A 26737-nucleotide genomic window follows, 5' to 3' on the forward strand; every position below is an offset into this window, starting at 1 on the left:
GCAGGAGGTGATGGAAAGCGAGCTAACTGACCCGTCAAAATAAAAGTCGGTGTGGAATCCATAGTCATCGCAATCTTATCAATCTCATTGCTCTGATTGTTAGTAACGGCATTTAATTTTTCAAGATTTTTCTAAATTCCTGGATAATTCAATTGAGGGTTGGATTAAAAGAAAGTCATTCAGAACGGTCTGGTGTGATATGGTTCATGTGCAGAGAAACTTACAGACCCAGATTTCTTTAGTGCTGGTGATGGGAACCAGGAGTCCCAATGCCTACAATGTAAATATATCCATTTTATTGACTATCTAAAACCACCAGTTCACCTACACGTGTCTTCAGAGTTTGCATGGAATGCTGATGATGGAAAACAGTGGAAAATCTAAGTGGAAAAAGGTTTCTCAGGGGACTATTTTGCCTTAGAACACCCTTAATGTTTCCCACCACCATGAGTGGTTTAAAATAAATGGATTAAAATATATTTCAGGTCTATCCTGAAGCAAAGGCACTTTTCCAAGAGGCTGTAGTCTCAAAGTTAACTTGAAGGTGAGCCGTTTCCTCTTAGAACTATAAAAACGGAAGAAATAGAAAATATCCCAGTAAAGGAGGCTGCTTTCTCTTGATGTCAAACTTTGTAAAGATTAATCTAAACTTTGCTCTATGAACTTTAATCCCATTGCTCATTGCACTAACAAAGAAATTGAACGCGTGGTTGTGAAACGATTTGTCTGTTTATGGCCTTCAAGAGCAACTTATATGTCTCAGGCTTTGTTTGTTCCAGGGACTGTTGCCAAAAGTACGGACATATTAATAAAAGAAACAGGTGTCTAATCTTTATGACTGTGGTGATTTGGATGTGCCGTGTTACTCCACCTCAGATTACATTTTAAAGATGAACTGGTCAAGATTTGTGAGCCAGGTTTGTACGGAGCCCCTCAGGAGCCTATATATATATATATATATATATATATATATATATATATATATATACACATACATACACACACGCACACATACTGAAACATTTTTAAAAGGATGGATGGATGGATGGATGGATGGATAGATAAACTTTGGCAGACTACATTTCCTCAGTGCAGGAGTCACATGGACTTTTATTTTGACAGACTCGGGCTCGCCCAGTGCTGTTGGAGCCGTTAGAGCGGAGCAGCCGGTTGCTAGTGCACTGGTTACGTCTTTGTTTACACCAGTAAACTACAAAAAACACAGCGTTTACAATAAACGACTCCAGAAGCGATGACCGGTGAGCTTTCCCCGCTAAAACGTATTCACAATGACCGGTTTGAGCTTTTAATTGCAGTGAAATGTCCATAGTTGTGATGCTATTAGCTAACTGATCTATATAATCACGAAGGTACTCAGTTCACTAACCGAGCTCACTACGAATACATCAGTTAGTTAAATACGTTTAACGGCGTTTATTAACAGAGCAGCTTTACCGCCTCCTGTAACTTTCTTGGAGAGATTTCGGTCACTATAAGCTTCTTGTGGAAATTGCTAGTATGTAGTAATTCAGTTTGAGGTGTTTCCTTGGGTGTTTGTGTCTATATTTCCCACATCTACACAGCAAAATCAATCTTAGTAGTTATCGTTTTCCACTTTTGTTCGTTCAACATCTGTAAGTAGACAAGAGTTCACACTCGTTTAGGTAAGTGACTCAAATCAGCCATGAATGTGGACGAACCGTCGATCCGAACTGACCCGCAGGCGCCCATCCTACCCAGTAAGGTCACGTGAATGAATCACTGCATCATCAGTGCAAACTAACGAGCTTCGCTGAGAAGATCATTAACTCTGAACGTCTCTCGGCTTCATTATTAGAGCGAGACGAAGGAGAAAAAGGTGAGATGAGCTGCTTTTCCACCGTTTACAGGCTTTAAGGTCTGTTCGGCGCTGCTGCCATGGTAACGCTGAAAGACGGCGCATGCGCAGTGGAAAACGTTAATTCCGATCCGAGCGTCACGTTAAGGTCGCGTGGCCACATTCCGATCGAGGACCTCACATGAAAGTGATCCAGGTCGGATTTGTGTGTTCACCGCTCTGAAAACATCAGATCTGATTCACATTAGGGCAAAAAATCTGATTTGCGCCACTTCAACCTGGCAGTGTGAACGTAGCCTTTGTCAGACCAAGTCACTGGTCAGCAGCAGTGTTATTCACCATGCTACACCAATCCCTGCTTCACCAGTCAAAACAATACACCACTGGGTCCTAAATTACATCACGTGTTCAGACAGACCACACAAAAATGTACTTCAATTAAGCTGATTTAGCAAATAAAGCGTACTCCATTATGGACAAACATCAAAAGTCAGCTGGCCTGTCTTTAGCACGTCAGTATGTGTGCTGTACTGTGGGGGGGTTAGCAGGGGCTAGAGCAGGGTTCGCGTCCCTGCTTGAGCAGAAACACTATGCTACCACTGTATTCTCCACATCACCATAAATGTGAAAGGAGACCAGCTGGTACTGGTAGAACGTCTTAGAACAAGAAAACGTCCACATATCAGCTCAACTAGATATTTCTTTTAGTGCTGACAACAGTAGCTTCAGTGAGTGGAGCTAATTATTTCCAGACGTTGAGTGGAAACGGGCACTAAAATGTATTTTGTTGCTTTTAGAGTGAATAAAACTAGAAATTCTGAACAGTTAAGAAGCTGAAGACAGTCGTTCAGTCACATTCATGTTCATAGGAGTTGTCCTTGGTTCTACGCTCATTGTCCATTTCATCAGCTCCACTTACTATAGCTGCACTTTGTAGTTCTACAGTTACAGACTGTAGTCCATCTGTTTCTCTGATACTCTGTTAGCCCCCTTTTACCCTGTTCAGAGGTCAGGACCCCCATGGACCCTCACAGAGCAGTTAGTGTGTGATCGCAACACACACTAACACACCATCACCACGTCAGTGTTACTGCAGTGCTGAGAATGACCCCCCACCCAAATAGTACCTGCTCTGTGAGGGTCCATGGGGGTCCTGACCACTGAAAAACAAGGTAAAAGGGTACGCATCCCTATTTATCAGTCTGTAGCGCTGCCTCGGTTCCTCCTTTCTCCTTCATAATATTAAATGTAAAGCCTTTTCTTTTGTTTCGCAGCTACAGCACCCTGATGATGGTGATTCCTGCTGTTCCACTGCATCGGTCATGGGGTCTGTGGATGGTCTTCTCCCTCCAGAATCGACCGTCACCTCACTGCTGGCCAGCTCCGGACGAATGAAAAGCTCTCTGCACCCGGAACCAGTCCGTACCATTAAATACAAAGACAGAAATTATGAATCGGCCTCTGAAGCGCTGGACGCTTACATTGCGGATTTCCAGAGGGGCCTGCGGACCACGGACGCCTCCGTAGGGCAGCTGGAGCTTCCAAAGGAACCGGCCACTTCTCGTCTGCACCGATACAGAAACAGAGATGGTTGAATACGTTATTGACACTTTTAAAGTGGGGCAGTAAAATTGAGCAGTCAGAAGGCTGGTTTGTAGACGGGGTCCTACGCCTGCTGTACCACCCTTGCTGTTAAAGCAAGAGATTGTGGGAAAATCAAATTTAATGCACATATCAGACACGCATCATTATCAGTTTTGTGTCTGAAGTTTATTTCTTCCGTTTTACTGGAAGTCCGTATTCCGTACTGGAATTTTGAGGCTAATGTACAGTGATATGCAAAAGTCATGGAGTTTTTCTAAGTGAAAACGTCTATAGGGGGGACACTTCTGCAAACTTTAATCCGCAAAGACTGTTTATTTGCTGAATTGAACATATTGGGGGAAAAATGTGTCCTGTGCAAAAGTAATGACACCTTTTATTTTCAGTGGTTTTAACCCAACAGGAAAAAAATGTGCAGAAAGTTGTCAGATCTAAACGTAATTTCTGGACGTTTTAACTTCTTTTCACTCAGAAAGGTCATTTGACCACAGTCTTAAAAATATGGTTCTTCATGGGTTCTTTAGAAAGAAAATGGTTATTTTCTATGTAGAAACACTAAAAAAAACCCTTTGCTTGATCAAGTTTTTTTTTGCCTGTTGCAATGGTTCATCAGATATAGAAACTTTTTGGAAAGGGTTTCTTTATAGCACCAAAAAGGGTCCTTCTATTGTTACAATGTCAAGTCTATGACAATAGAAGAACCCTTTTTGGGGGTTTGAAAAGAGCCCTTGAAGAACCATCTTACTTAAGTGTGCCCAAATGTGTTGTGGGCAGATTTACCAGACATTGGTCAAGTAAACCTCGGAATGCAGTAAATGCATCTTTCAGTGTCGGTTCGACAGTCATTTAGTACCCTAGATCATGTTAGCTCAGTCCAGCAACGGTGAAAAGTTATTTCTCTGACAAACCAACATGTTAGCACATCGACCTACTGGGCAGAAAAAGACCTTGTTTAGAAGATTTTGAGTCCTCACCAGCGTCCACTCCAGCGTTAACCCATTAGCTCTTCTGAGGATGCAGCTTTCTCCGTTAAAACATACCGATTTCCCTTGGCTATTTTGGAATAACGACATTTTTCAAATGTATTCCTTTGTCAGCTACTACATTATCTTTGCTGTAGTTTTTTAGCCTGCTAACATATGTAGCATTTTCATCTAAAATAGTGAAGCTACAGCTCTACGTTCATTTCAGCCCAAGTGGTTTTCTGTTGTTGTTGTTTTTTCTCCACAGTTATCACTAACAAATATATCGGATTGTTAATTCTTATGGATTGGGCTGAACTGGTGGTGGCTTATGTCGGCTGTTTTTTTATCCCTGTTTTTTCATGTGGTTCCTGTTGCAGTGCTGAAGGAGAGCTTGACAGAAGGAGAGCTGGACTTTCTGAAGCTTCCCGTTAGCCCGAAGCCCAGAGACTCCGACCGCCTCAGCATGACAACCGACGACCTCCTGCTTCTGCCGTCCGACGGCTCGCTTCCCGTGACTCGCACCTCAGCCTTCCTATCCCAGTCTGGACACTACCCGCTGAGACTGAGCTTTAACTCTAGCTCCTGGTCTCGTTCGAGACCTTGTCGTGCTCCAAGAAGTTCATTCCATCAACCCCCTACACCGAAGACTCCTTCAAGAGCTTCTGGACAAAACAGGCCACTATGTGTGGATGACTTGTTGTCAGGCAGGTCAAGAACTGGGCGTGGAACACTCCCTCCCAGCTCTTTTCTAACCACAAAAAGGGATACTCCAGGCTCTCTGGCATCCCACCACCTCCCCAGATGGATGACGAGTCACAAGTCGGAGATGGACTTTTCTGGGGTGACTAGCATTCCTGACCTGAGGTATCCCGCCTGGCTCAAGGACTGTGACATTCCAACAGAAACTACGTCTGGTGCTCTAGCTGTTCCCTCTTGGGTCAACGAGCTGGAGGAAAACACTGATGAAGGTCAGCAGGACCCTAAAGGTCACAAAAAAGGCAGCAACCAGGACGCACTCAGGGAGCTGAGGCTGCAGTTTGCAGAGACGTTAGCAGCAGCTGAAAGCGGAGAAAGCAGACACGCCATCTATGACAAGGGGCAACCCTTCAGAGGTCGGTGGGCTGAAAGTGGTTTATCTTCATTATGAACATGAATTAAAGTCCCCAATCCTGCCTCCCTTGTCCAGATGTCCAGGTGTTCAGGCTCAAAAAGTGTGTTTCATGGCCGTTTGTTTTTACCATTCACTGAGAAATTCAGAGAGATGACAGACGGTCATGTGCAAAAGTTTGAGCTCCCCTGTGATGTGGTTGCTGGATAAAAATATCCTTTTAATGCAAAGATGACAAATTGGAATGAACATAAAACTAAAATATACAGAAAAATGCACCCTGTAGAGGATGTATTAACCTTCTATTGCATGATGTTGCCTCAGGGAAACAACAATTTTCCTTACTTTGCAATAACATTATACAAAGAGAACAATGTGGTTAATAATTAAGGGAAGTGTTTGAGCATGTACTTGGTCAAAGTCTCTCTTAGTGGGCACATTTAAACCTCATTTTTAACATTCACTGTCAGCTGGTTCTGTTGTTACGGGAATTTGCAGAAATGTTTGTTGCCTAGAAGCAACATTGTGCAACAGTTGAATGGATTTAGCCAGTCACAGGCCAGGTTTCATCACTTCAGGGAACATGGCTCTGTATCATTTCTTCCCATTACCGCACAATGTTGCCTCAAGGCAAACATGTCCCTAAAGGACCCCTGCACACTTTATTATTATTCATTTTTTAAATGTAATAATCAGGTCCAAAATGAATTTGGGGCCGTTTCATGATAGAAAAGTGAATCGATTTTTAAAAATTGTTCTCATAATGCGTGCAGTAGAGGATAACTTTCACATACAAAGTCAAAACATTAATATATGTGTTTCGACCAGGGCTGTTCAGACTTTTGCGCAAGTTTGGAATCATTAATACAATCATATTCATAAACATAATTAATGTATTCAGTAACGTGATCATCTATGACGCATGACATATAAAGCATACCTGACTTTGTAGGAACTTCTACATATACAATCGTGTGCAAAGGGTTGGGCGCCCTGGTCAAGTGATGTATGGGAACACACTTCTGCACATTTAAAGCACATTTGCTGTTTATTAGCAGTGTTTACTTATTTTCACTTTGAAAATCAACAAGATATCTAGGCCATAGTTTTGCTACATAGCTCTGTTCATCATTCTGGACCCATCTAACATTTCTTAATGTTTCTCAAATTCTTGCTAATTATTTCAGTTGTGAAAGTTGCATTGCATTGGAACAATTTGTGCATTACACCGTAACATTCCCACTGAAGGCACCGATTCCAGTTCTTTTAAGCGGTTCAAATCCCACTGGTTCTCTGCTCTCCTCACAGAGGCATAGACTTTTTTTGAGCCTGGCAGCTACGCCTACATAACCTGTTCCTACAACCTACATTTACACCTCAGTAAACTTAACACGTCATTGATCAGTTTTAAGATGTCACCTATCCTTGTCAGTGGGCCAGATTCATGAAAGCTTTCCAACTAAAAATGAAAACAATTAAGGCTTAAAGGGGAATTCACAGATTTTTTATGAAATTCCTGAGATGTAAACAAAATGATTGAGTGGTCTGGTGAGAAATGGTTCAGATGTATTTACAATGGTGGTGATGGGAACCAGGGGTCGCCATGACTACAACAGAAAAATAGACATTTTATTTACCACCCAGAACCAGCGAGGAACCCGAGTCTATATGGAATGTTGATGGAAAATGATGGGAAGTATTGTAAATGTCTCAGACATCAGGCAGTGAATTCATAACCATTTCATGTAACTTTCTGTGAGGGAGCTTTTAGAGGTGGACGTCTGGTTCCTATCACCACCACTGTGAACAATTCTGACTCTTAAGTTTCTCTAGAACGGAGCGTTTCACACCAAACCACTCCGAATGATTCTACTAACATCTTAATTGTGTAATTATGCATGAAATTGATTTATAGTTTTTAATAGGCCATTACATTATTTGTCATGAATTATGTCTATATCCATTAAATACTGCACACTGACAGTTGATCTCAAAGTTTATTTTAAGTCTCATAGTAAGATATCCAGTTTCCCCAGACATGGATTAAGTCTAGTCTTTTGCAAATCACCACATCTTTTTAGTCTAGGATTTGCCTTAATCTGGGTTTGGGAAACCAGCTCTTTATTTCCTAAGATGCTTTCTGTATCTGGTCAAAGGTTGCAGTTCATTACTGAATGCCGTGTCAACTCCACCCCACCAATTTACTGGTGTTTCTTTCCTCAGGTGACAAGATTGGCTCTCTGATCCAGAGGGCAGAGCAGGTGTTGAACTCCCCATCTCTTGGTCTCTGTGGTACAGCCAAGGAGCAGCATGGCAGTCCAGGAAGCACAGAGCTTCTGGAGGCTGATCGCTCCTGGGACAATCCTCCAGTGACATTGTGAGCTGCAGATTCATACTGGATTAAAATCACTCCACAATTATTACCGTCAGACTGTAAAACTACACACTGCAGATTCATACTGGATTAAAATCACTCCACAATTATTACCGTCAGACTGTAAAACTACACACACTGCAGATTCATACTGGATTAAAATCGCTCCACAATTATTACAGTCAGACTGTAAAACTACACACACTGCAGATTCATACTGGATTAAAATCGCTCCACAATTATTACAGTCACACTGTAAAACTACACACGCTGCAGATTCATACTGGATTAAAATCACTCCACAATTATTACCGTCAGACTGTAAAACTACACACTGCAGATTCATACTGGATTAAAATCACTCCACAATTATTACCGTCAGACTGTAAAACTACACACGCTGCAGATTCATACTGGATTAAAATCACTCCACAATTATTACCGTCAGACTGTAAAACTACACACTGCAGATTCATACTGGATTAAAATCGCTCCACAATTATTACAGTCAGACTGTAAAACTACACACACTGCAGATTCATAAGGGATTAAAATCGCTCCACAATTATTACAGTCAGACTGTAAAACTACACACACTGCAGATTCATACTGGATTAAAATCACTCCACAATTATTACTGTCAGACCATAAAACTACACACACTGCAGATTCACACTGGATTAAAATCGCTCCACAATTATTACAGTCAGACTGTAAAACTACACACTGCAGATTCATACTGGATTAAAATCACTCCACATTTATTACAGTCAGACTGTAAAACTACACACGCTGCAGATTCATACTGGATTAAAATCACTCCACAATTATTACCGTCAGCCTGTAAAACTACACACACTGCAGATTCATACTGGATTAAAATCACTCCACAATTATTACCGTCAGACTGTAAAACTACACACTGCAGATTCATACTGGATTAAAATCGCTCCACAATTATTACAGTCAGACTGTAAAACTACACACTGCAGATTCATACTGGATTAAAATCACTCCACATTTATTACAGTCAGACTGTAAAACTACACACGCTGCAGATTCATACTGGATTAAAATCACTCCACAATTATTACCGTCAGACCGTAAAACTACACACACTGCAGATTCATACTGGATTAAAATCACGCCACAATTATTACTGTCAGAACATAAAACTACACACACTGCAGATTCATACTGGATTAAAATCACTCCACAATTATTACAGGCAGACTGTAAAGCTACACGCTGCAGATTCATACTGGATTAAAATCACTCCACAATTATTACCGTCAGACTGTAAAACTACACACTGCAGATTCATACTGGATTAAAATCACTTCACAATTATTACCGTCAGATCGTAAAACTACACACACTGCAGATTCATACTGGATTAAAATCACTCCACAATTATTACTGTCAGACCATAAAACTACACACACTGCAGATTCATACTGGATTAAAATCGCTCCACAATTATTACAGTCAGACTGTAAAACTACACACTGCAGATTCATACTGGATTAAAATCGCGCCACAATTATTACTGTCAGACCATAAAACTACACACACTGCAGATTCATACTGGATTAAAATCGCTCCACAATTATTACAGTCAGACTGTAAAACTACACACTGCAGATTCATACTGGATTAAAATCACTTCACAATTATTACCGTCAGACTGTAAAACTACACACACTGCAGATTCATACTGGATTAAAATCACTTCACAATTATTACCGTCAGACTGTAAAACTACACACACTGCAGATTCATACTGGATTAAAATCACTTCACAATTATTACCGTCAGATCGTAAAACTACACACTGCAGATTCATACTGGATTAAAATCACTCCACAATTATTACTGTCAGACCATAAAACTACACACTCTGCAGATTCATACTGGATTAAAATCACTCCACAATTATTACCGTCAGACCATAAAACTACACACACTGCAGATTCATACTGGATTAAAATCACTCCACAATTATTACCGTCAGACTGTAAAACTACACACACTGCAGATTCATACTGGATTAAAAGCGCTCCACAATTATTACAGTCAGACTGTAAAACTACACACTGCAGATTCATACTGGATTAAAATCTCTTCACAATTATTACCATCAGACTGTAAAACTACACACGCTGCAGATTCATACTGGATTAAAATCACTCCACAATTATTACAGTCAGACTGTAAAACTACACACACTGCAGATTCATACTGGATTAAAATCACTTCACAATTCTTACCGTCAGCCTGTAAAACTACACACACTGCAGATTCATACTGGATTAAAATCACTCCACAATTATTACCGTCAGACTGTAAAACTACACACACTGCAGATTCATACTGGATTAAAATCTCTCCATAATTATTACCGTCAGACTGTAAAACTACACGCTGCAGATTAATACTGGATTAAAATGATCTCATTGCTAATGACTTAATTACAGAACCTTTGCAGGTAGAACTAACCCATGTCCTGCAGGTACACTTTTTTATGACAAGTAAACAGATATTTTACTCTTATTTTTCACAGCAAGTCTCCGGTACCAGTAGGGGATCCTGAAGAACAACTAACCACTGAAGAATCTCAGAAAGATACAACAGAGAAGGTAATCAGAATTTAATTAAATGTTGAACACTTCATAGATTCCTTTATCAGCATCTTCACGGCTTCATGATGCTTCACGTTAAATCCACATTTCCCACTCAGTCGATAGGCTCCTCATCAGGCTACAGCAGCAGGAAGCACCATGGACCTGTTGAGGCCCTCAAGCAGATGCTGTTTAGCCTTCAGGCCGTGGAGCAGAGGGTGATGCAGCAAAAAGAGACAGAGCCACACAGCATGGCTAGCGTTCCAAACCCACGGACTCCGATGACGAACAGGGAGTTTAAGGAGGTACATGTAATTAAAATGGCTTGAAAAAGCCAGCTTGATGTTTTTCTTTTCTACAGCCAGAAATTTGCAACTCTACTCCACCAACACCTGCAGCTTTCGAACTAGAACAAAACTTCATGATCATGGAGTCTAAAGCCAAATAGGTTGCTTGTGCTTTTTAAAACAATTTGGCTTGTTTTTTTCAACCACAATCATCAATATGAAACTGATTTTGCGTACATAATATATAAAGCTTATACTTTTTATTCAGCGACAGTCAGTTTACACTCTGTAGCTAAACCATATGCCACACATAGGAATGGCCAAACAGCATCTCAGCAACCCTCTATGATACCATAGCAACAGCCAAGCAACACCTTAGCAACTATCTAGGATACCACAGCAATGGCCAAGCAACCACCAGGGATATCATAGTGACTGCCAAACAACACCTTAGCAACCACCTAACAACATGCTGGAATACCATAACAGTGTCATAGCAACACCATAGCAGCCACGTGGGGTACCATAGCAATGGCCAAACAACACCTTAGCAACCACCTGGGATACCATAGCAACAGCCAAGCAACACCTCAGCAACCATCTAGGATACAAAAGCAACGGCCAAGCAACACCTAAGCAACCACCAGGGATATCATACTGACTGCCAGACAACACCTTAGCAACCACCTAACAACAAGCTGGAATACCATAGCAGTGTCATAGCAACACCAAAGCAGCCACATGGCGTTACTACGTACACTCAACTTTCCTTTTTCTAGTTACTATACTGCCATACAAAGGCCGAATGCAGTAACTGCAGTTTCGGTCTGTATGAAGAGAGATCAGCTTTATATTCTGATAGAAGTTCATGGTTCTGTAAACAGTTTCATTGGTGCAGTTAGAACTCAAGGCCTTGGTAGGGCAACAAACACAGGTGCTCATCTGTATGGAAATCGGAAGTGTAAACAGCTATAACACCCAAAGACGTTCTTTGGCTCTTTTCACAGGTTCCTCAACCAGATTCAGACGATTATGATTCAGCTCCTGGTGGGGAGTCGTTGCAGAGGTCCGTATGTTCTATAATAACACAAACTCAGATCATTACACTGTATAAAAGCATTTCAGTGCTGTAAATGTTACCTTGCGTCTGCATGCAGTACTCGCTGACCTTCTTCTTGCTTCTTCTTGTGATGTTAGAGCTCTGCATCACCTCGGAAGACTGAAAAGCCTCGTGGATGAAATGAACGAGAAGAAGACCAGGGGACTGCAGCAGAGGGGGGATGCTGGACAAAGCTAACTGCTTTTGGTTTTCACAGAGTCCCTGATGGAACTGATGAAGGGTTTGCTGATGAGACCCAGGTGAGTTAGAGAGGAGGAGTTGCCACCTGCCGTCCTGCAGCCTGCACTGCTAAATAAAGCAGATAAAGAGTTGCCAAAATGAAGAAACAGCACAGCGTGACATTATTATATGCACAGTGCCTTATGAGTTCTCGAGCACAAAAAGTTTCATGATATTAATAAAGTGCAATTAGTTCAAAAAGTGACCTTATTTCTTGTCTTTTGGTGTTGATTTTTGAAGCTGGTTGACAAGATAAAAGCTAAGTCGTCTCGGGCTTCATCATAATCACATACAGAATTCAGTCTGATTTAGTCTTATTTCTGGTCATTGCCATTTGGGAAAGTGTTGTGAAAGAGACCAGCGCAACACACACTAACACACCACCACCTTCAGTGTTACTGCAGTGCTGAGAATGATCCACCACCCAAATACTACCTGCTCTGAGGGTCCATGGGGGTCCCGACCACTGAAGAACAGGGTGAAAGGGGGCTAATAAAGTATCAGAGAAACATTTACAGTTTGTGTTGTTTTATATTTGTTTCTACTACAGATCATGGAATAACGTCCTCTGTTTCCTCAGTTTTAATCTTTTGGACCCTGACCTATTTGGCAACCTGAGCCGAGTTTCCAGATTTCAGCACATTGCAATGTTTGAGTAACAGTATTTTCAGTACAGCTTCGAGCGTCCCAGCAGTTGAGATGGGGGAAATACAAACAACTAAAATAAAGTGTAATTAACCCATATAAACCCAAAAGCCTTAAAAAGTATGAATAAAAATCTGACGTTAAAAGCTCAAATTGGACATTAAATCCAACCAATTTAGCAAGAACTTCAAGCTGCCTTTCTAACTAATCTGAAAATGTAATAACCCTACTGCTTCATATCTCTGACATTAATCAAAATTGGGAATTTTGGGAAAACAGAAAATTTCCAAATATAAACTAAAACAATTATTTCTCTCAAAAATCTCACAAATATCAAAATTTGTGATATTGCAATTTGACTTGATCTGAATCTGGCATCTACCATTTTTTACATTTCTGCTTTGTAGCTTGTGTCATTTCCATTTACATTTTTTTATTGGATGAAGTGCACAACTCATGTACTTGAGTTAAAGTAGAGACACTCAAGGTGAAATATTACTCCAATAAAAGTAGAAGTTCCTCCCTTTAGACCTCCACTTGAGTAAAAGTACTAAAGTATTTGCCTTCAAATGTACTTAAGTATAAAGTAAAAGTACTAAAAGAGTAATTCTGGCTCTGATCTGGTCCTGTTAACATTTTTATAACCAGACTGGCTTCATGAACTCATTTCAGGTGAAAGTCCTCCAGCGTCTCTCTTGGTAAACCAGTCTTTTAATAGAACGTCATTAATTAGTGACGCTGACGTCTATTAAAATGATCAGAAGCACAAAACACTGAAGGTAAACAGTTTCCATCAGGGAGAACCGAGTGGCTCTGAAATCACTTTTTACACACAAGCAAAGTTTCAGTTTCAGATTTATTTACAACTTAGTTCCAAGTTTAAGTTGAATAAAAACTGGCTTTAAACTCAGGATCACAGATGAGCTCCTTTACTATGTTGATCTGTAGGCGTCTGTTCATAAACATAAACCAGCCCAAACTCATTTACTATAAAATGAAATGGTGTTTGTAGAAATTCAGAAAAAAGCCGCGTCAGTCTCGACTGCATATGTGGACATATTTCTATATTGAGCTCTATTTACACAAAGTTAGGTTAGTTCATCATTTATGTTGAACAGACTCTCCCAAAGTTTTACGCTGCTGCGCTGACGTTGAACCGCGTGCTGCACTGGGTCGGTATGACCAACAGGTCAAACCCAGCTCTAAACAAAGTGACTGCTGGGCCCTGATTGGTGCTCTGGCTTTGCGCTTCTTTCGTTTTGACATGTTACGTTTTTATACACACAGAAAACAAAAATTACGACAGATTTCTCAAAATGTAGGAGGAAAAAGTCGGATATTAGACTCTGAAATGTAGTGGAGTGAAAGGAAAAAGTACAGATACACAAAAAAACTACTTAAGTACAGAAACAATTACATTTACTTTGTTATTGTCCTCCACTGTTAGCATTTAGTATTGTAGTACTGTTAGTATGTTAGTATTTAGTAAATTTTTGGTCTGTGATCCTAAAGAGTGGCTTTTTAAAAAAAAATAATTTCTACATATTCTCATTTAAAAAAATGAATGTTTTGTTCATCTCAGTGTGATCATTTCTCATGAAATAGGGAATTTGCTGATATTATCACACACACACACACAATACACAAAGGCTGTATCTAGGGTAATCCAGCACATTTCAAAGGGAAGTCGCTCTGAATTACATCAACTGAGAGTTTCCTTGAAATCTGCCTTTTTTCTGCCGTTATGTGTGTTTGAAGGGAAGGGTCAGTCAACCTTTATTGACGCTCGAAGCACATTTAAGCTGACCCTCATTTACACTGTAGCTGTGAAACCAGTTCATCACTGCATCCACAAATGCATGTTAAAACTCTAAATCACAAAGAACAATCTATAAATATATAACAATAACTAATAACTAACAATATATAAACAGGATCCAGAAATGCTACCACCTTCTCTGGGCCCGAGTTCATTTAAAATGTGGTCGGATGAATCATTTGAAATTCTTTTTGGAAATCATGGTCCTCTGGGCGCCCTGCGATGGACTGGCGACCTGTCCAGGGTGTATCCTGCCTTCCGCCCGAAGACTGCTGGGATAGGCTCCAGCACCCCCCTGACGGAGAAGCGGCTTAGAAAATGGATGGATGGATGGATGGTCCTCTGGGCTTAAGACCACTCTGCATCTTTTACGACAGAATTAAATTATTAAAAGAGTCCAGTTATTAACTGGCCTGTCTGCAGTCCAAACCTGTCACCACTGATAACATTTGGCACATTATAAAATGAAAATACGACAAATGGGCCCCTGAACTGATGAGTAGCTAAAATCCTGTATCAAACAAGAATAGAAAAAACAGTTCACTTTCAAAACTACAGCAGTGTTTTCACGGTTCTGAAACACAGTATTGTTAAAAGAGGAGGTGAAGAAAGTGGTAAACAGGCCCCCGTCTCAACTTTTTTGGAACATGCTTTTGGCCATTACACTAATGTTAGTAAGTGGTTACAACATTGATATAATACTGATCATTAACAGAATATAATACTGATTAACAAAGAGTATAATACTGATTTTTCTAACACTAATTTAAGAAAACCTGCACTTTTCGTTTAGAGAGAAAAAGAAACTGCTTTTTGCTAGAAAATAAATTCATTTGACAAGGGCTTTTAAATGCCATTTATAGCCTATATCTTCCTAAACACGGGTAACAGCGTTCCAAAAAATGCTGTACATTTCATTAAAAAAACTAAGCGCACACTTTCATTAACACTTTGTCTAAAATCAGCAAAGAAAAAAAGCACATTTATAAGTTTTGGGGCCTAAAATGAAGTCTATTCACAACAGATGTCGTAAACACGCCAACTTAAAGCCTCAGCGAAAGCCGCTTCGTCTGCTAGCTTCTGAAAGAATAACTGAAAAGAAACTTTATTTGGTTATGATTGTTGACTCCTTTCATTTTATCCTCATAACATTCAGAGAAATCCCTTTCTATTGTTGATTATAGTAATATACTGCTGTCAATGTGTAGTCTAGTAAAAATACAGTACAATATACTGTTACAGTACAAATACTGTAAATATTATAGTAACTGTCTGGCAACAACTGTTATTTTTTCAGTGCAGTACTCACTCAGCTGACTCATCTGAACTTATCTAACTGGGAACTACTGCCTTGTGATGTCACTGCTGATCTTATCCAAGGCCTCCAAACAAGCTGTGATGGGAAATCAATAGTCCAGTGCTGCCAAAAGCATGACTGGACAGCTGAAACGTGTGTTGTGTGTTACGCGTCCTGACTAAATATAAAGCAACTTCGGATCTGGACAGCCCATCATACAGCTCTTCTAGACCCACAGTGACCAGTTTGACAGTCCACTGAGGCAGCAGCAATGCATCAGCTAGCTTACACGATAGTGACTCTGTTTCTAGTCTCCTATGTCAGAGGAAACAGACCCTATAGGTCGGTACTTACTGTTAGTAATGGTGGATCCTGGGGCACATGGGGCGAGGTTGAAATGTGTCCAAAAGGCTACTACGCTGCAGGCTACAGTCTGAAGGTAAGTGTGCCATTTTCTTCTTGATTTAAAGAACCTGGGGTATAGCTAGAACCGTGAGCAGTCTTCATTGAATCCAACAATGTATGCATATGAATCTTATATGTACTTAAGTGGACTGTTTAAAAGTGGTATTTAATATATGATTGCTTATTTTCAACGTTTACACTTTGAATATGTTGTAATACATACTAAATGTGGCATGTCGCTGTTGTGAAAACTCAACAGAACAATACAAAACTTTTTCTATGAACTTTCATCGCAACTTATCACAACGTCTTTTAAGTAGATTTAAGATTTAAGTAGATTTAAGTATGTAATATGTAGACATAACTTTTGTAGGCCATAAGTATGTACATAAATATCTTATCAGGGCTAACTGAATACAGTGTACTCACTCGTCTTCTAATTAGCCTTTTCCTCCTGGGTTGGGGGGGGGCTGGATTCTATCTTCTGCTAGTTACCATCTATATTGGGGGCAGTCGTGGGCTGGAGGTTAGGGACCAGAAGGTCGCTGGTTTGATCCCCAGGGCCGACAGTCCATGACTGAGGTGTCCTTGAGCAAGACACCTAACCCCCAACTGCTCCCCGGGCGTGTGTGTGCTCACTAGTGTGTATGTGGTGTTTCACTTCATGGATGGGTTAAATGCGGAGGTGGAATTTCCCCGGTTGTGGGATCAAAAAAGTATCACTTACTTACTTATCCTAGCACTCATTGAGCGGAAGGCAGGCAACAGCCTGGACAGGCGGCCAGTCCATGACAAAAGAGAAAAACAGATATGGACAGTCAGACTGAACACAATTTATATATACTTTGTTTAATTAAAGATGAAAGACATCTTCAGTGACTTTTCTTCTCCAAATTACAATAAGTTACATTGCATTGAAGTTAACTTAAGCAATTATCAGGACTATTTAATGCATGTTTTAATTGTATGGTCAGTGAAAAGTGAAAGCAAAGAGTGATGTAAATGTAATAAGGAGTGACATGAATGCACCAAAGAGTATTGTAAATTCAGTAAACAATGATGTTAATGCAGCAAAGAGTGAAGTAAATGCAGTAAGGAGTGATGCGGATGCAGTAAAGAATGATGCAAATTCAGTAAAGAGTGATGCAAATTCAGTAAAGAGTGACATGAATACAATAGAGTGATATGAATATAGTAAAGAGTGACATGAATGCAGGAGAGAGTGATGTGAATGCAGGAGAGAGTGATGTGAATGCAGGAGAGTGATGTGAATGCAGTAGAGTGATGTAAATGCACTAAAGAATTATGTGTATACAGCAAAGGGGGACATGAGTAAACAGTGACATGAATGCAGTAAAGAATGATGTTTTAGGTTGAAGACCCAATAAAAGGAGACGACACTGCCTTAAATGGAATTCGTCTGCACTGTGTCAACACACCCACAGGCGTAGAATGGAATTCAGACTTTGCCACAGTGAAGTCTGAAACCGGAAGGTGAGTGGCTTACAAATGAACTTTCAAAGTAAGACAATAACATATTACAACATTGCATATTATAGTCTATATTACAGTGTAAGTATGGTTTAGTGCAATACATCAGCCTGTACTTAACTATATATATATATATATATATATATACACACACACACACACACAAACACACACACACACACTATTAACCAAAAATATGAACACATTTGAGTTGAGTTTGAGATTATTTGAGATTTTTTTTTCCCTTAAAGCCATTGTCTACTCAATTTCATGATTTTCTTCTATTATCTGTAGTTTTTGTGATTTTACTCTGGCATTTTATCATTGACTTTTTTTCCTGACATGTTCTTCAGACTAAATTTGGCATCAGATCTGTCAATCAGAGTTAGCAGTGTGTACATGTCAGCTACTCACATTCCTCTCCTCTCCTTAGAGAGACTGATTCAGACCAACCCCCCCAACAAACAGCTTATTTAAGCTTTTCTAAATGTGTTGCTGATGCTTGTTGAAGGTTTATAACACTTGTTTGTAGCTGAGCTAGACGCTGTTTTCTACTTGTGTTAGCCACCTGCTGCAGGATCCAACTGTGAGTGATTAACTTCATTCATTAGAGAGCGATGCCTAACAACCCCCCTTAACTGTAGGAATAAAATGAGATGTTAGCAAGACACATGGAACAATTTCTACAGAGTGTCTGCAAATATGACTCATAATGGGAGCTCAGAAAAGCAGTTACGGATATTACTTTACTGCTGGGCTTACAAATAGCAGACATATGTCCATGATCTCCCCACCATAAGGTGAAAGAGTTCTTGAACATTAGCTGTAAAATGTAAGTGGATCTCTACAGTGACCGCCAGGGTTTTGTGGAAACATAAATGCTATCTGTCTTTATGTTTACCAGCTGGGGTTTGTGGAAAGGACCGAAATACTGTCCATCTGGGATGCTGATGGCTTTTCAGCTCCGCGTTGAAGGTCAACAAGGAGATGGTGATGATACAGCTGCAAACAACATAAGGTGACCATAATTTTGCATTCAAGACCCTTCCATAATCTTTTTGAACTGAATATACTCACAGAAAAAAAGGTCAGTGGGGTGGTACTCCTCAAGTTAATGGTCATCATTAGTATCTTTATATTGTGTTTATTACCATTTGTGCCATACACTGTATTGACCACGCTTTTTATTTGAATATTTATGAAGTTAAAGGTTAAAATGTGACCATTTCTGCTCCTGAGTGGTGCAACTGTCTAAGCATTGGTCCGGTCATCAGGAGATCGCGAGTTGATCCCTGGTGATGCTACAGTTGTCCGTTGCCAGGAGTCCAAGAGAGCACAATTGGCCTCGCTCTCTCTGGGTGGGTAGGATGGCCCCCCGTCTTCCTCATCACTTAGCGTGATGATAGCCAGTACAGGTGTCTGTTAGTTGACGTAACAGAATGGGTAGCAAGCGTTCAGCTGTACAGTGATGTGTTAGCGGCAGTTTGAAAAGATGTGGTGCCGCTTCACTTGTCTCAGAGGAAGCTTGTATTTGCCTTTGCCCTCCTAGCACTGGTGGTATTGTGTGTAACAAGTCAGCAGAATCCAGAGGCATGGGGATTAAACGGATAAGATTGGTTCTATTATCACAAGGCAAAATGGTCAAAGAACAGGCATGGGTCAAAACCAAAAAATGGAGAAGGATGACAACGGTGATCATAACACCAGGCGGACAAAACCAAAAGGACAAGGCAAAAGATGTGGTCATTCTCTAGGTTCTCTAGGAAGCAATGCCTTGCACTAAAGCTAACTAAAGCTCGGGCTTATATACTAAGCTGTTCTAATCATCTGTCAATGATGCACATGTGAAACCACTTAGTACTCTGGAGACTGTGAGCGCTGATAGGTGTGCAAGAGAGTGTCAGAACTCATGTGATCCCCCATTGGATTGTGGGCACCGGAGTCCATCTCGGATTCCAATTCATAAGCAAGTTGCGATGTCACGTGATCTCCCAGAGGAGTCTGGGAAATGAAGTCCATCTCAGTCTTGGAGTTTGTCAAATGCGTGACATCATGTGAATGGGGGATAACACAACTAGAGGGTGGAATTGGACACGTTTAAATTGGGGGGGAAAATGGAAAAAAATTCACAAAAAATATGTCGCTTTCCTCCAGGAAGGTGAATGCAGTGTACTGTTAAAGCTCATTTAAAGTGTGCAGTTGGGCCTCAAAATAATGGTTTGGTAAAAAAATGGTACACAGATACACTTATCCCAGATTGTAGTCAATTGCCTGAGACAATAGTCCAAATTTGGCTTCTTTAGCTTAGAAGTGGAGTTTGCTAGCAAACACTAGAACTTAGTCGTCACCCAAATAGCTCTGTAAAACTACATCCACAATACTTCTCTCGACCCGCCCAAACCTCACCCAGGTCTTTCTTAAGGTATAGCTCATGGTAAGTCTTGCTGTGTCCTAAACCACATCTACAAGACTGCATGATCTTAATGAAGACCTGGATGAGGTTTGCGAGATGTTTTGGTGATGGATTTTTTTTTGGGATATTTGGGTGACTACTGAGTTCTAGTGTTTGTAAGCTACATGGGCCTCGTAGCTCCTATTCTAGACTAAAGTTGCAAAATTTGACCAAATTGTATCATCACAACTTCAACCCAAACAAACTGCATCCAGGTTGAGAGCACAGTACAACTATAAGCTATAAAAATGAACCAAACTTCACTGCTACTGGTGGTAAACACCAGGGCTGAACATGGATCTTGGATGAAAGTCTGTCAGAAACACTGATTCTACATCAGCACTCCAACTCCTTGTTGTTTGTGAATACAGACCCTGTTGTCTAAAGCTGCTGCCTGCAATTTTATTCATTTTTATAGTTCACAGTAAGTCACGCTGTGTCCTAAAACCACATCAAAAAGTCTGTGCCGCCTTAACGAAGGCCTGGATGTGGCTGAATGAAGCTTCAGTGATGGACGATCTGGGCGACTTCTGTGACTACTGAGCTCTAGAGTTGGTAACATTAGCCTCGTTTCTCCGGTTTTAAACCATGTCATATATGTAATCAGATCTGAATCATTGACAGGTTCCAGTGCAGTGGAGTTGATGTAGATTTTGTTGGTTGGGGCACATCCTGGGGCGAATGGGGCAACTGGAGTAAGTACTGCACAGGAAAGGGGATCTGCGGCATCCAGACAAAAGTAGAGGAACCCCAAGGGTCAGGAGACGACACGGCTCTCAATGACGTTAGATTCTTCTGCTGTGACTGAGGTAATTGCAGCTGAAATTTTTAATACCTGTTGGTTTTTTAAGGCACCAAATGGCTGTTTTTGATATTCACGCCAGTAGAACCCTGATTTATACTGAACAACAGTTTGACAGGATGTCTTTCTGTTCTATGTATTCCAGATGCTGCCCGTCATTTTAACCAAACTGATGTGTACCAAGATGAAAACATGATGAACCATCTCTTCACGTCTCTTTCTCCAAATGTACAGTGCTCTCCAAAATTATTCTGAATAAATATGAGAAAAATACTTTATCAACTGATGTGTTTCTATGATCAACACTGTGAAACATCAAATACACCGAGTCTTTGTTTCTACACTCATTGTCAATTTTATCAGCTCCACTGACCATATAGTAACAGACTGTAGTCCATCTGTTTCTTTGCATACTTTGTTACCTGTTCTTCAGTGGTCAGAACCCCCAAAGGACCCCACAGACCAGGTATTACTTGGGTGGTGGAGCATTCTCAGCACTGCAGTGACACTGACGTGGTGGTGGTGTGTTAGTGTGTGCTGTGCTGGTGTGAGTGCATCAGACACAGCAGGGCTGCTGGAGTTTTTAAACACTGTGTCCACTCACTGTCCACTCTATTAGACACTCCTACCTTGTCAGTCCACCTTGTAGATGTAAAGTCAGAGGCGACAGCTCATCTGCTGCTGCACAGTTTGTGTTGGTCATCCTCTAGTGTTCATCAGTGGTCACAGAACTCTGTTGGCTGGATATTTTTGGTTCTCCGTCCGGCTGCGACACTGCGGTGCTTAAAAACTCCAGCAGCACTGCTGTACCCTTTCCAACGAGCCCCGAATCGTATCGCTAGCCTTCAAGAAACTCAAGGTTCCGAAACTGATAACACCAGGCTCCTCAGCTGTTGATTAGACAACGTCAAGCTTAAAGTGCCACTGCTGAGCACTTAAGTCGACTAGTCAACTGTGCAACTACTACATAGCACTGTCCCACTCCAGATCCATAGCTTAATGTGAGACAGAACCGAAACAACCAGTGACTCATAAAAATAGATATGAAATATGAGTAATGAACATGTTAGCATTAAGAAAATCAATCTGCTAAATCCACTTTTGAATTCACACAAACTGACCAAATGCCTTCCTACATACTGACGATGCCATCTAAAGCCAATAGAAGATGGTCAAAGGCGAAACAGAGGGACAGTAGCCACACTTCCACGGGCAACTGCATGAACCAGACTCACAATAATGACATCAAAGTCACATAGCTTAAACTGCATAGCCAGTAGGTGGCGCCAATGTATGAATACAGACTACCAAAATACAAAGTCGATGAGACAGTACATATAATACAGCATGAAACTTAGTTTTACAAGTACTTTTAGCTCCTAAATTACTGCTGCAGTGCTAAGTTATACGCAATTTTCAGTCTTATTTAGCACCAAACAGTACATAATGTGTCTAATAAATAGCCATTTGGAATTCAGCAATGCCTGCACAATTCCGTATAGGACAACCAATTAACTATTTGGGCGTAGAAGCCAGAATTTCAGAACTTAGCTAGTTCAGTATGTAGGAAAAAAGGTGCTATTTGAGATTCAGCTTGCATTTCTATATACCAGCCTGTGCACATATCGAGGATTTTAGTTCAGTACCTTTAGATAGGGAACATAAATGCATCATAACTTATTGTAATTATATCTTTAAGCTTATTGACTCAACACATGATCACAGTCCCATTTCTTATTTTTACCTCTACCACTTGTTTTTGAGTGTTGCCCCTTGGAACTGAGTTACAGGGTAGTGGTTGAAATCTTCCTCTATAAAATGGGACCCTCAAATAAAAAGAGCATCACTTCATTAACAGCTACTAGCGCTGTTCTGTAGGCAACCCTGCCTGTCTGCAGCGACAGCAGAGGAGGGTAAAGTTCAGCTCCTCACTGCCTTCAAAGAGGGAGTATGACAATTATTTATTATCGCCCACCCCATTATTCTATATTACGAAGCTGATGTCAGCTAACAAGTTCACCAGCCTCTTGTTAAAATTTTCCCGCTCCACCTTAAATGGTGCAGCCTGAGGTGCTGCACCTTTTAAGGTGGAACAGCAAATTTAGCTAGCTAGCTACTTGCTTCTTGGTATGTGAAATGACATTGAAGTAATATAATATGATAGTTATTGTGATGTAATGTAAGTGGTTGGGATAGTGTAGTGGGTAACACCTCTGCCTTCTACACTGTAGACGGGGGTTCAATCGTTACCTGGGCAAACACCCTACACTACACCATTAAGAGTCCTTGGGCAAGACTCCTAACACCGCCTTGGCCTACCTGTGTAAAATGATCAAATTGTAAGTTGCTCTGGATAAGAGCGTCAGCCAAATGCCATAAATGTAATTTTAACAGAGAAAATACTCACATTTGTTTGTTTCTTTGGTCTTTGGTACAGCCATTTTCCTTTTTCCCCCCTCATAACACTATTTTGGAGCGAGTCATTGAAAACCTCTGTTTGGAGGGCTATGTAGCCCTAACACTTCGCCCTTTTCCTCTATCTCAACAAGAATCAGGACACCCAACCTCTAGACATGAACGTGCAAAACAAAGGGGTAGGGCTGAGGGTGGTAGTGATGAGGGGTGAAATGAGATGGGGCAATGTTGTCTTATCTCCAGGCCTTTTTTTAAAATTTTTTTCTGGGAAAACTTATTTAAGGGACTCAGACCCACTGTTGCACCTTTGAGGATACATTTGCATTGTTAGTGCCTTTATACACTACTGTTTTTTTCCTGGCAGTGTACATGTGAAATGCAGGTACAATAGACCTCTAGCAATTTTTTGTTTTCACTCACAGAAAACAAATCAAATTTTATCATCTTAAAAAATGCACCTTAATAAGTATTTGGTTTCCATTTGGCTGGGTAAACCTGTGACAGATCTGGGTGGACCAAGGCCAACCAATGGCCAGGCCTCTGTTCTAAATGTTAATCTAACTGATGACATTGCTTTTCTTGAGTTGAATCAGCTTGAGGACACCAGACCTGACCCAACTCAAACTTCTTAGGTGAGTCAATAATTCTGCTAACTCTGACTTTTTAGCATCTAAAGTTAAGTAAAAACAAAATGTTTGGTTTTTTTAAACTTAATTTCACCACCAACTGGGTCTTTTTCCATCAAACAATCACTCCAGGCACTTTCTCCTCTTGGGTTCCCAGTGATGGATGGCTATGGCATCTCTGGGATGGGGTCACATGATAGAAATAGTCCCAACTAGTGGGGAAACTGAGTGAAAACAGATTTTATGTTATTTACTTAGCTTAGGAACCAGAAATTAGAGTTAGGAAAACTTTTGACTACCATCACATTTCCAAAAAAGTTCCCCGGGCGCTGTGGATAGGGCTGCCCACCGCTCCGGGCAACTGTGCTCACTGCCCCCTAGTGCGTGTGTGCGCTCACTAGAGTGTATGTGGTGCTTCATTTCACGGATGGGTTAAATGCAGAGATGAAATTTCCCTGTTGTGGGACTAATAAGGGTCTCTTAATTTTCATTTGCTTATCTGAGAGATGAGGCACAAGCTTTTAGAGGCTGTGGGTGGGGTGTGTTTTGAGGGGAAATAGATCTTATTTCTACTTGAATCAATGTTAAAAGCAATGTGATGAATTGTCTGTTCTAATGATTAAGTTTTAATGTTTAATGATTTATATTTCAAATATAAGGAATTATTTCATGTATCAAAGGCAGTTGAGGCCTGTCCGCAGAGCCTGGTATCTTTAGAAGGGCCAACTGACGGTGTGCCACTTAAATGGATTGAGAAAAAATGAGAAATTTCGACCTGTCAGAATTCATTCAGGTAATCAATTTAGCCTGAATGCTGTTCATTAGAAAATGCGTGGCAGTCAAGTCATTTTTAGGTACAACACCATTTCCAAAAAAGTTGGGATGCTGTGAAAAAAATTGTGTTAATAAAAACACAATTCAATGACATGAGAAACATTTAAAGTCTATATTTAATTGAAAGTAGTACAAAACACATCTAAAGTTGTTTTTAGGAAACATTTTGTTTTTGGAAAACGTGGTGGAACATCTTACACCTCTGATCACTCATCATCTTAATCGCTTAACCTCTTGGGCTCAGGGGGGTGCTGGAGCCTATTCCAACCTCCTGCACCTTTGCCAATTTACACATGTACAGCTTCCAGTCTGACATCATTACAATTATTGCCATTACCACACACATCACAATATCTTCCTTACTTGGGAATTTATGATATATGCATGACGAGAAGCCAACATAAAGGGCAAATAAAGTTATACTTAATATTGTTTTCTTTGTCCCACCTTACATTTATTGTCAAACAAATAGCTGCCTCCAGAAGGAATCAACCCACAGGAAGGTTGGTGCATAGGTTTGACATTGTGAGACATGTGAATGATTCAGGTTTCACACACGCATGTGACGTAAGCAAGAATGGGCCTTATTGCTTACCTGACTGACTATATAATGTCGTCCCATTGCACATGCTTTCCATTCTGACTTGTGCTGTGTGTTTGCAAGCAAATACAGCCCACAGCTACGATTGTGGACATTCAGTGAGCAGTGATGCCCTCCATGATTCGTTCTGTTAGTGCCAGCACCACTGGCAGACGACTGCACTTCGAAGGACTACATGCAGACCGTTACAACGACTGCCCTTAACACCACGTCAACATCGCCAAAGACTGCAATGGTGTCTTGCCAGACTGTCATGGAGTGATCTTCAGTGATGAGTCCTGCTTTTGTCTTGGTCAAGAGGACCAATGAATCCATGTGTGGAGGCACTGTGATCAGCGCCAAGAAAAAAAGTTTGTTGTCACACATCCAGTAGGCCTGGTGTCATGGTGTGGGATACAATTTCATACAATGCCACATCTTCTTTGATCTTCATTATAGGTGCTTTAGCAGCCCAGTGTTACGATAATGAGGTCCTGCAGCCACCTTTTCTGAATGCACACTCTATGTGCATTCAGACTCTATTCACATTCTGAATGCACTATTCCAAAGGACAATGCTCATCTGCATTCTGCTGTCTCAAGAGCTTGCCTTGAATACACAGATACCCGATTGAAAATGCGTGGGGGTGTTATTTGACACGCTATCAACTTTCCACCCCTACCACAAAATCTACAGGAACTGTGTGAGAATATTCAAGCTTCATGGGGTGGAGTATCACAGGACACGATTAGGAACCTCTACAACTCCATGCTGAGTCATCTGGCATATTTTGTTAGCAAACATGGCGACCTGATTCCATTCTGAGAGACACAACATCTCTGTGTAGCTCGATAAATAAATTCCATATCAGTCTAAATTTTTAATCATTTATTGTACTGGGAACCTTCATCTTACTTCCTAATAGCATTGCAATCCAACACTTTCTTCTGATTGCAACAAATTTTCGACAAGTGTAATATAAGTTGGAAACTCATGTCAGTGGTATATTTAAAATGCTTCACTGAACCATTTTTCGATAAAATTGGTTCAATTGTGTTAATGCTTTGAAAACCTTCATACCTGTTAGTGCTACAATAAAATACGACAAATACATCCTCTAATGTCTTCAATCGTTGCATACAGAGGGAGAATTTTAGATATGAATTTTTTTTAGATTAATTAAAAGTTATGGTAAGGATCCCAAGTGGCGCAACCGTCTAAGCGTTGGCTGTGCCATC

The 26737-nt window shown here is 40.6% G+C and overlaps 2 protein-coding genes across 3 annotated transcripts; both read left to right on the top strand.

Moving 5' to 3' along the window:
• Positions 1 to 1137: 1137 nt before the first annotated feature.
• Positions 1138 to 12343, top strand: c16h18orf54 (chromosome 16 C18orf54 homolog). 2 transcript variants are annotated; one of them, XM_017686931.2, is made up of 8 exons: positions 1138 to 1259; positions 3112 to 3427; positions 4782 to 5516; positions 7736 to 7889; positions 10450 to 10525; positions 10627 to 10812; positions 11802 to 11860; positions 11992 to 12343. In XM_017686931.2, the coding sequence occupies exons 2-8, from the start codon at positions 3160 to 3162 to the stop codon at positions 12089 to 12091; spliced, it is 1578 nt and encodes a 525-aa protein (XP_017542420.1). In that variant the 5' UTR covers positions 1138 to 1259; positions 3112 to 3159; the 3' UTR covers positions 12092 to 12343. The 2 variants fall into 2 exon arrangements, with proteins under 2 accessions (XP_017542420.1, XP_017542421.1); XM_017686932.2 differs by lacking the exon at positions 1138 to 1259 and adding an exon at positions 1840 to 1858.
• A 3686-nt stretch (positions 12344 to 16029) lies between these two features.
• Positions 16030 to 21322, top strand: LOC108414127 (vitelline membrane outer layer protein 1-like). Its single transcript, XM_017686929.1, has 5 exons — positions 16030 to 16333; positions 17672 to 17793; positions 18695 to 18808; positions 20867 to 21051; positions 21190 to 21322. The coding sequence occupies exons 1-4, from the start codon at positions 16166 to 16168 to the stop codon at positions 21048 to 21050; spliced, it is 588 nt and encodes a 195-aa protein (XP_017542418.1). The 5' UTR covers positions 16030 to 16165; the 3' UTR covers position 21051; positions 21190 to 21322.
• The last annotated feature ends 5415 nt before the right edge of the window (positions 21323 to 26737 follow it).

Source organism: Pygocentrus nattereri, chromosome 16, assembly GCF_015220715.1.
Source record: "Pygocentrus nattereri isolate fPygNat1 chromosome 16, fPygNat1.pri, whole genome shotgun sequence".
In the NCBI taxonomy this organism is placed as follows: domain Eukaryota; kingdom Metazoa; phylum Chordata; class Actinopteri; order Characiformes; family Serrasalmidae; genus Pygocentrus; species Pygocentrus nattereri.

What these genes read in the sequence shown, in the direction of transcription:
- LOC108414127 (XM_017686929.1), top strand. Translation starts at nt 16,166, where the DNA reads ATGCATCAGCTAGCTTACACGATAGTGACTCTGTTTCTAGTCTCCTAT. An exon ending in GTGAAGTCTGAAACCGGAAG is followed by an intron (nt 17,794 to 18,694) that starts GTGAGTGGCTTA and finishes TATGTTTACCAG; the next exon opens with CTGGGGTTTGTGGAAAGGAC. An exon ending in ACAGCTGCAAACAACATAAG is followed by an intron (nt 18,809 to 20,866) that starts GTGACCATAATT and finishes AATCATTGACAG; the next exon opens with GTTCCAGTGCAGTGGAGTTG.
- c16h18orf54 (XM_017686931.2), top strand. Translation starts at nt 3,160, where the DNA reads ATGGGGTCTGTGGATGGTCTTCTCCCTCCAGAATCGACCGTCACCTCA. An exon ending in CAAGGGGCAACCCTTCAGAG is followed by an intron (nt 5,517 to 7,735) that starts GTCGGTGGGCTG and finishes TTCTTTCCTCAG; the next exon opens with GTGACAAGATTGGCTCTCTG. An exon ending in AGAAAGATACAACAGAGAAG is followed by an intron (nt 10,526 to 10,626) that starts GTAATCAGAATT and finishes TTTCCCACTCAG; the next exon opens with TCGATAGGCTCCTCATCAGG.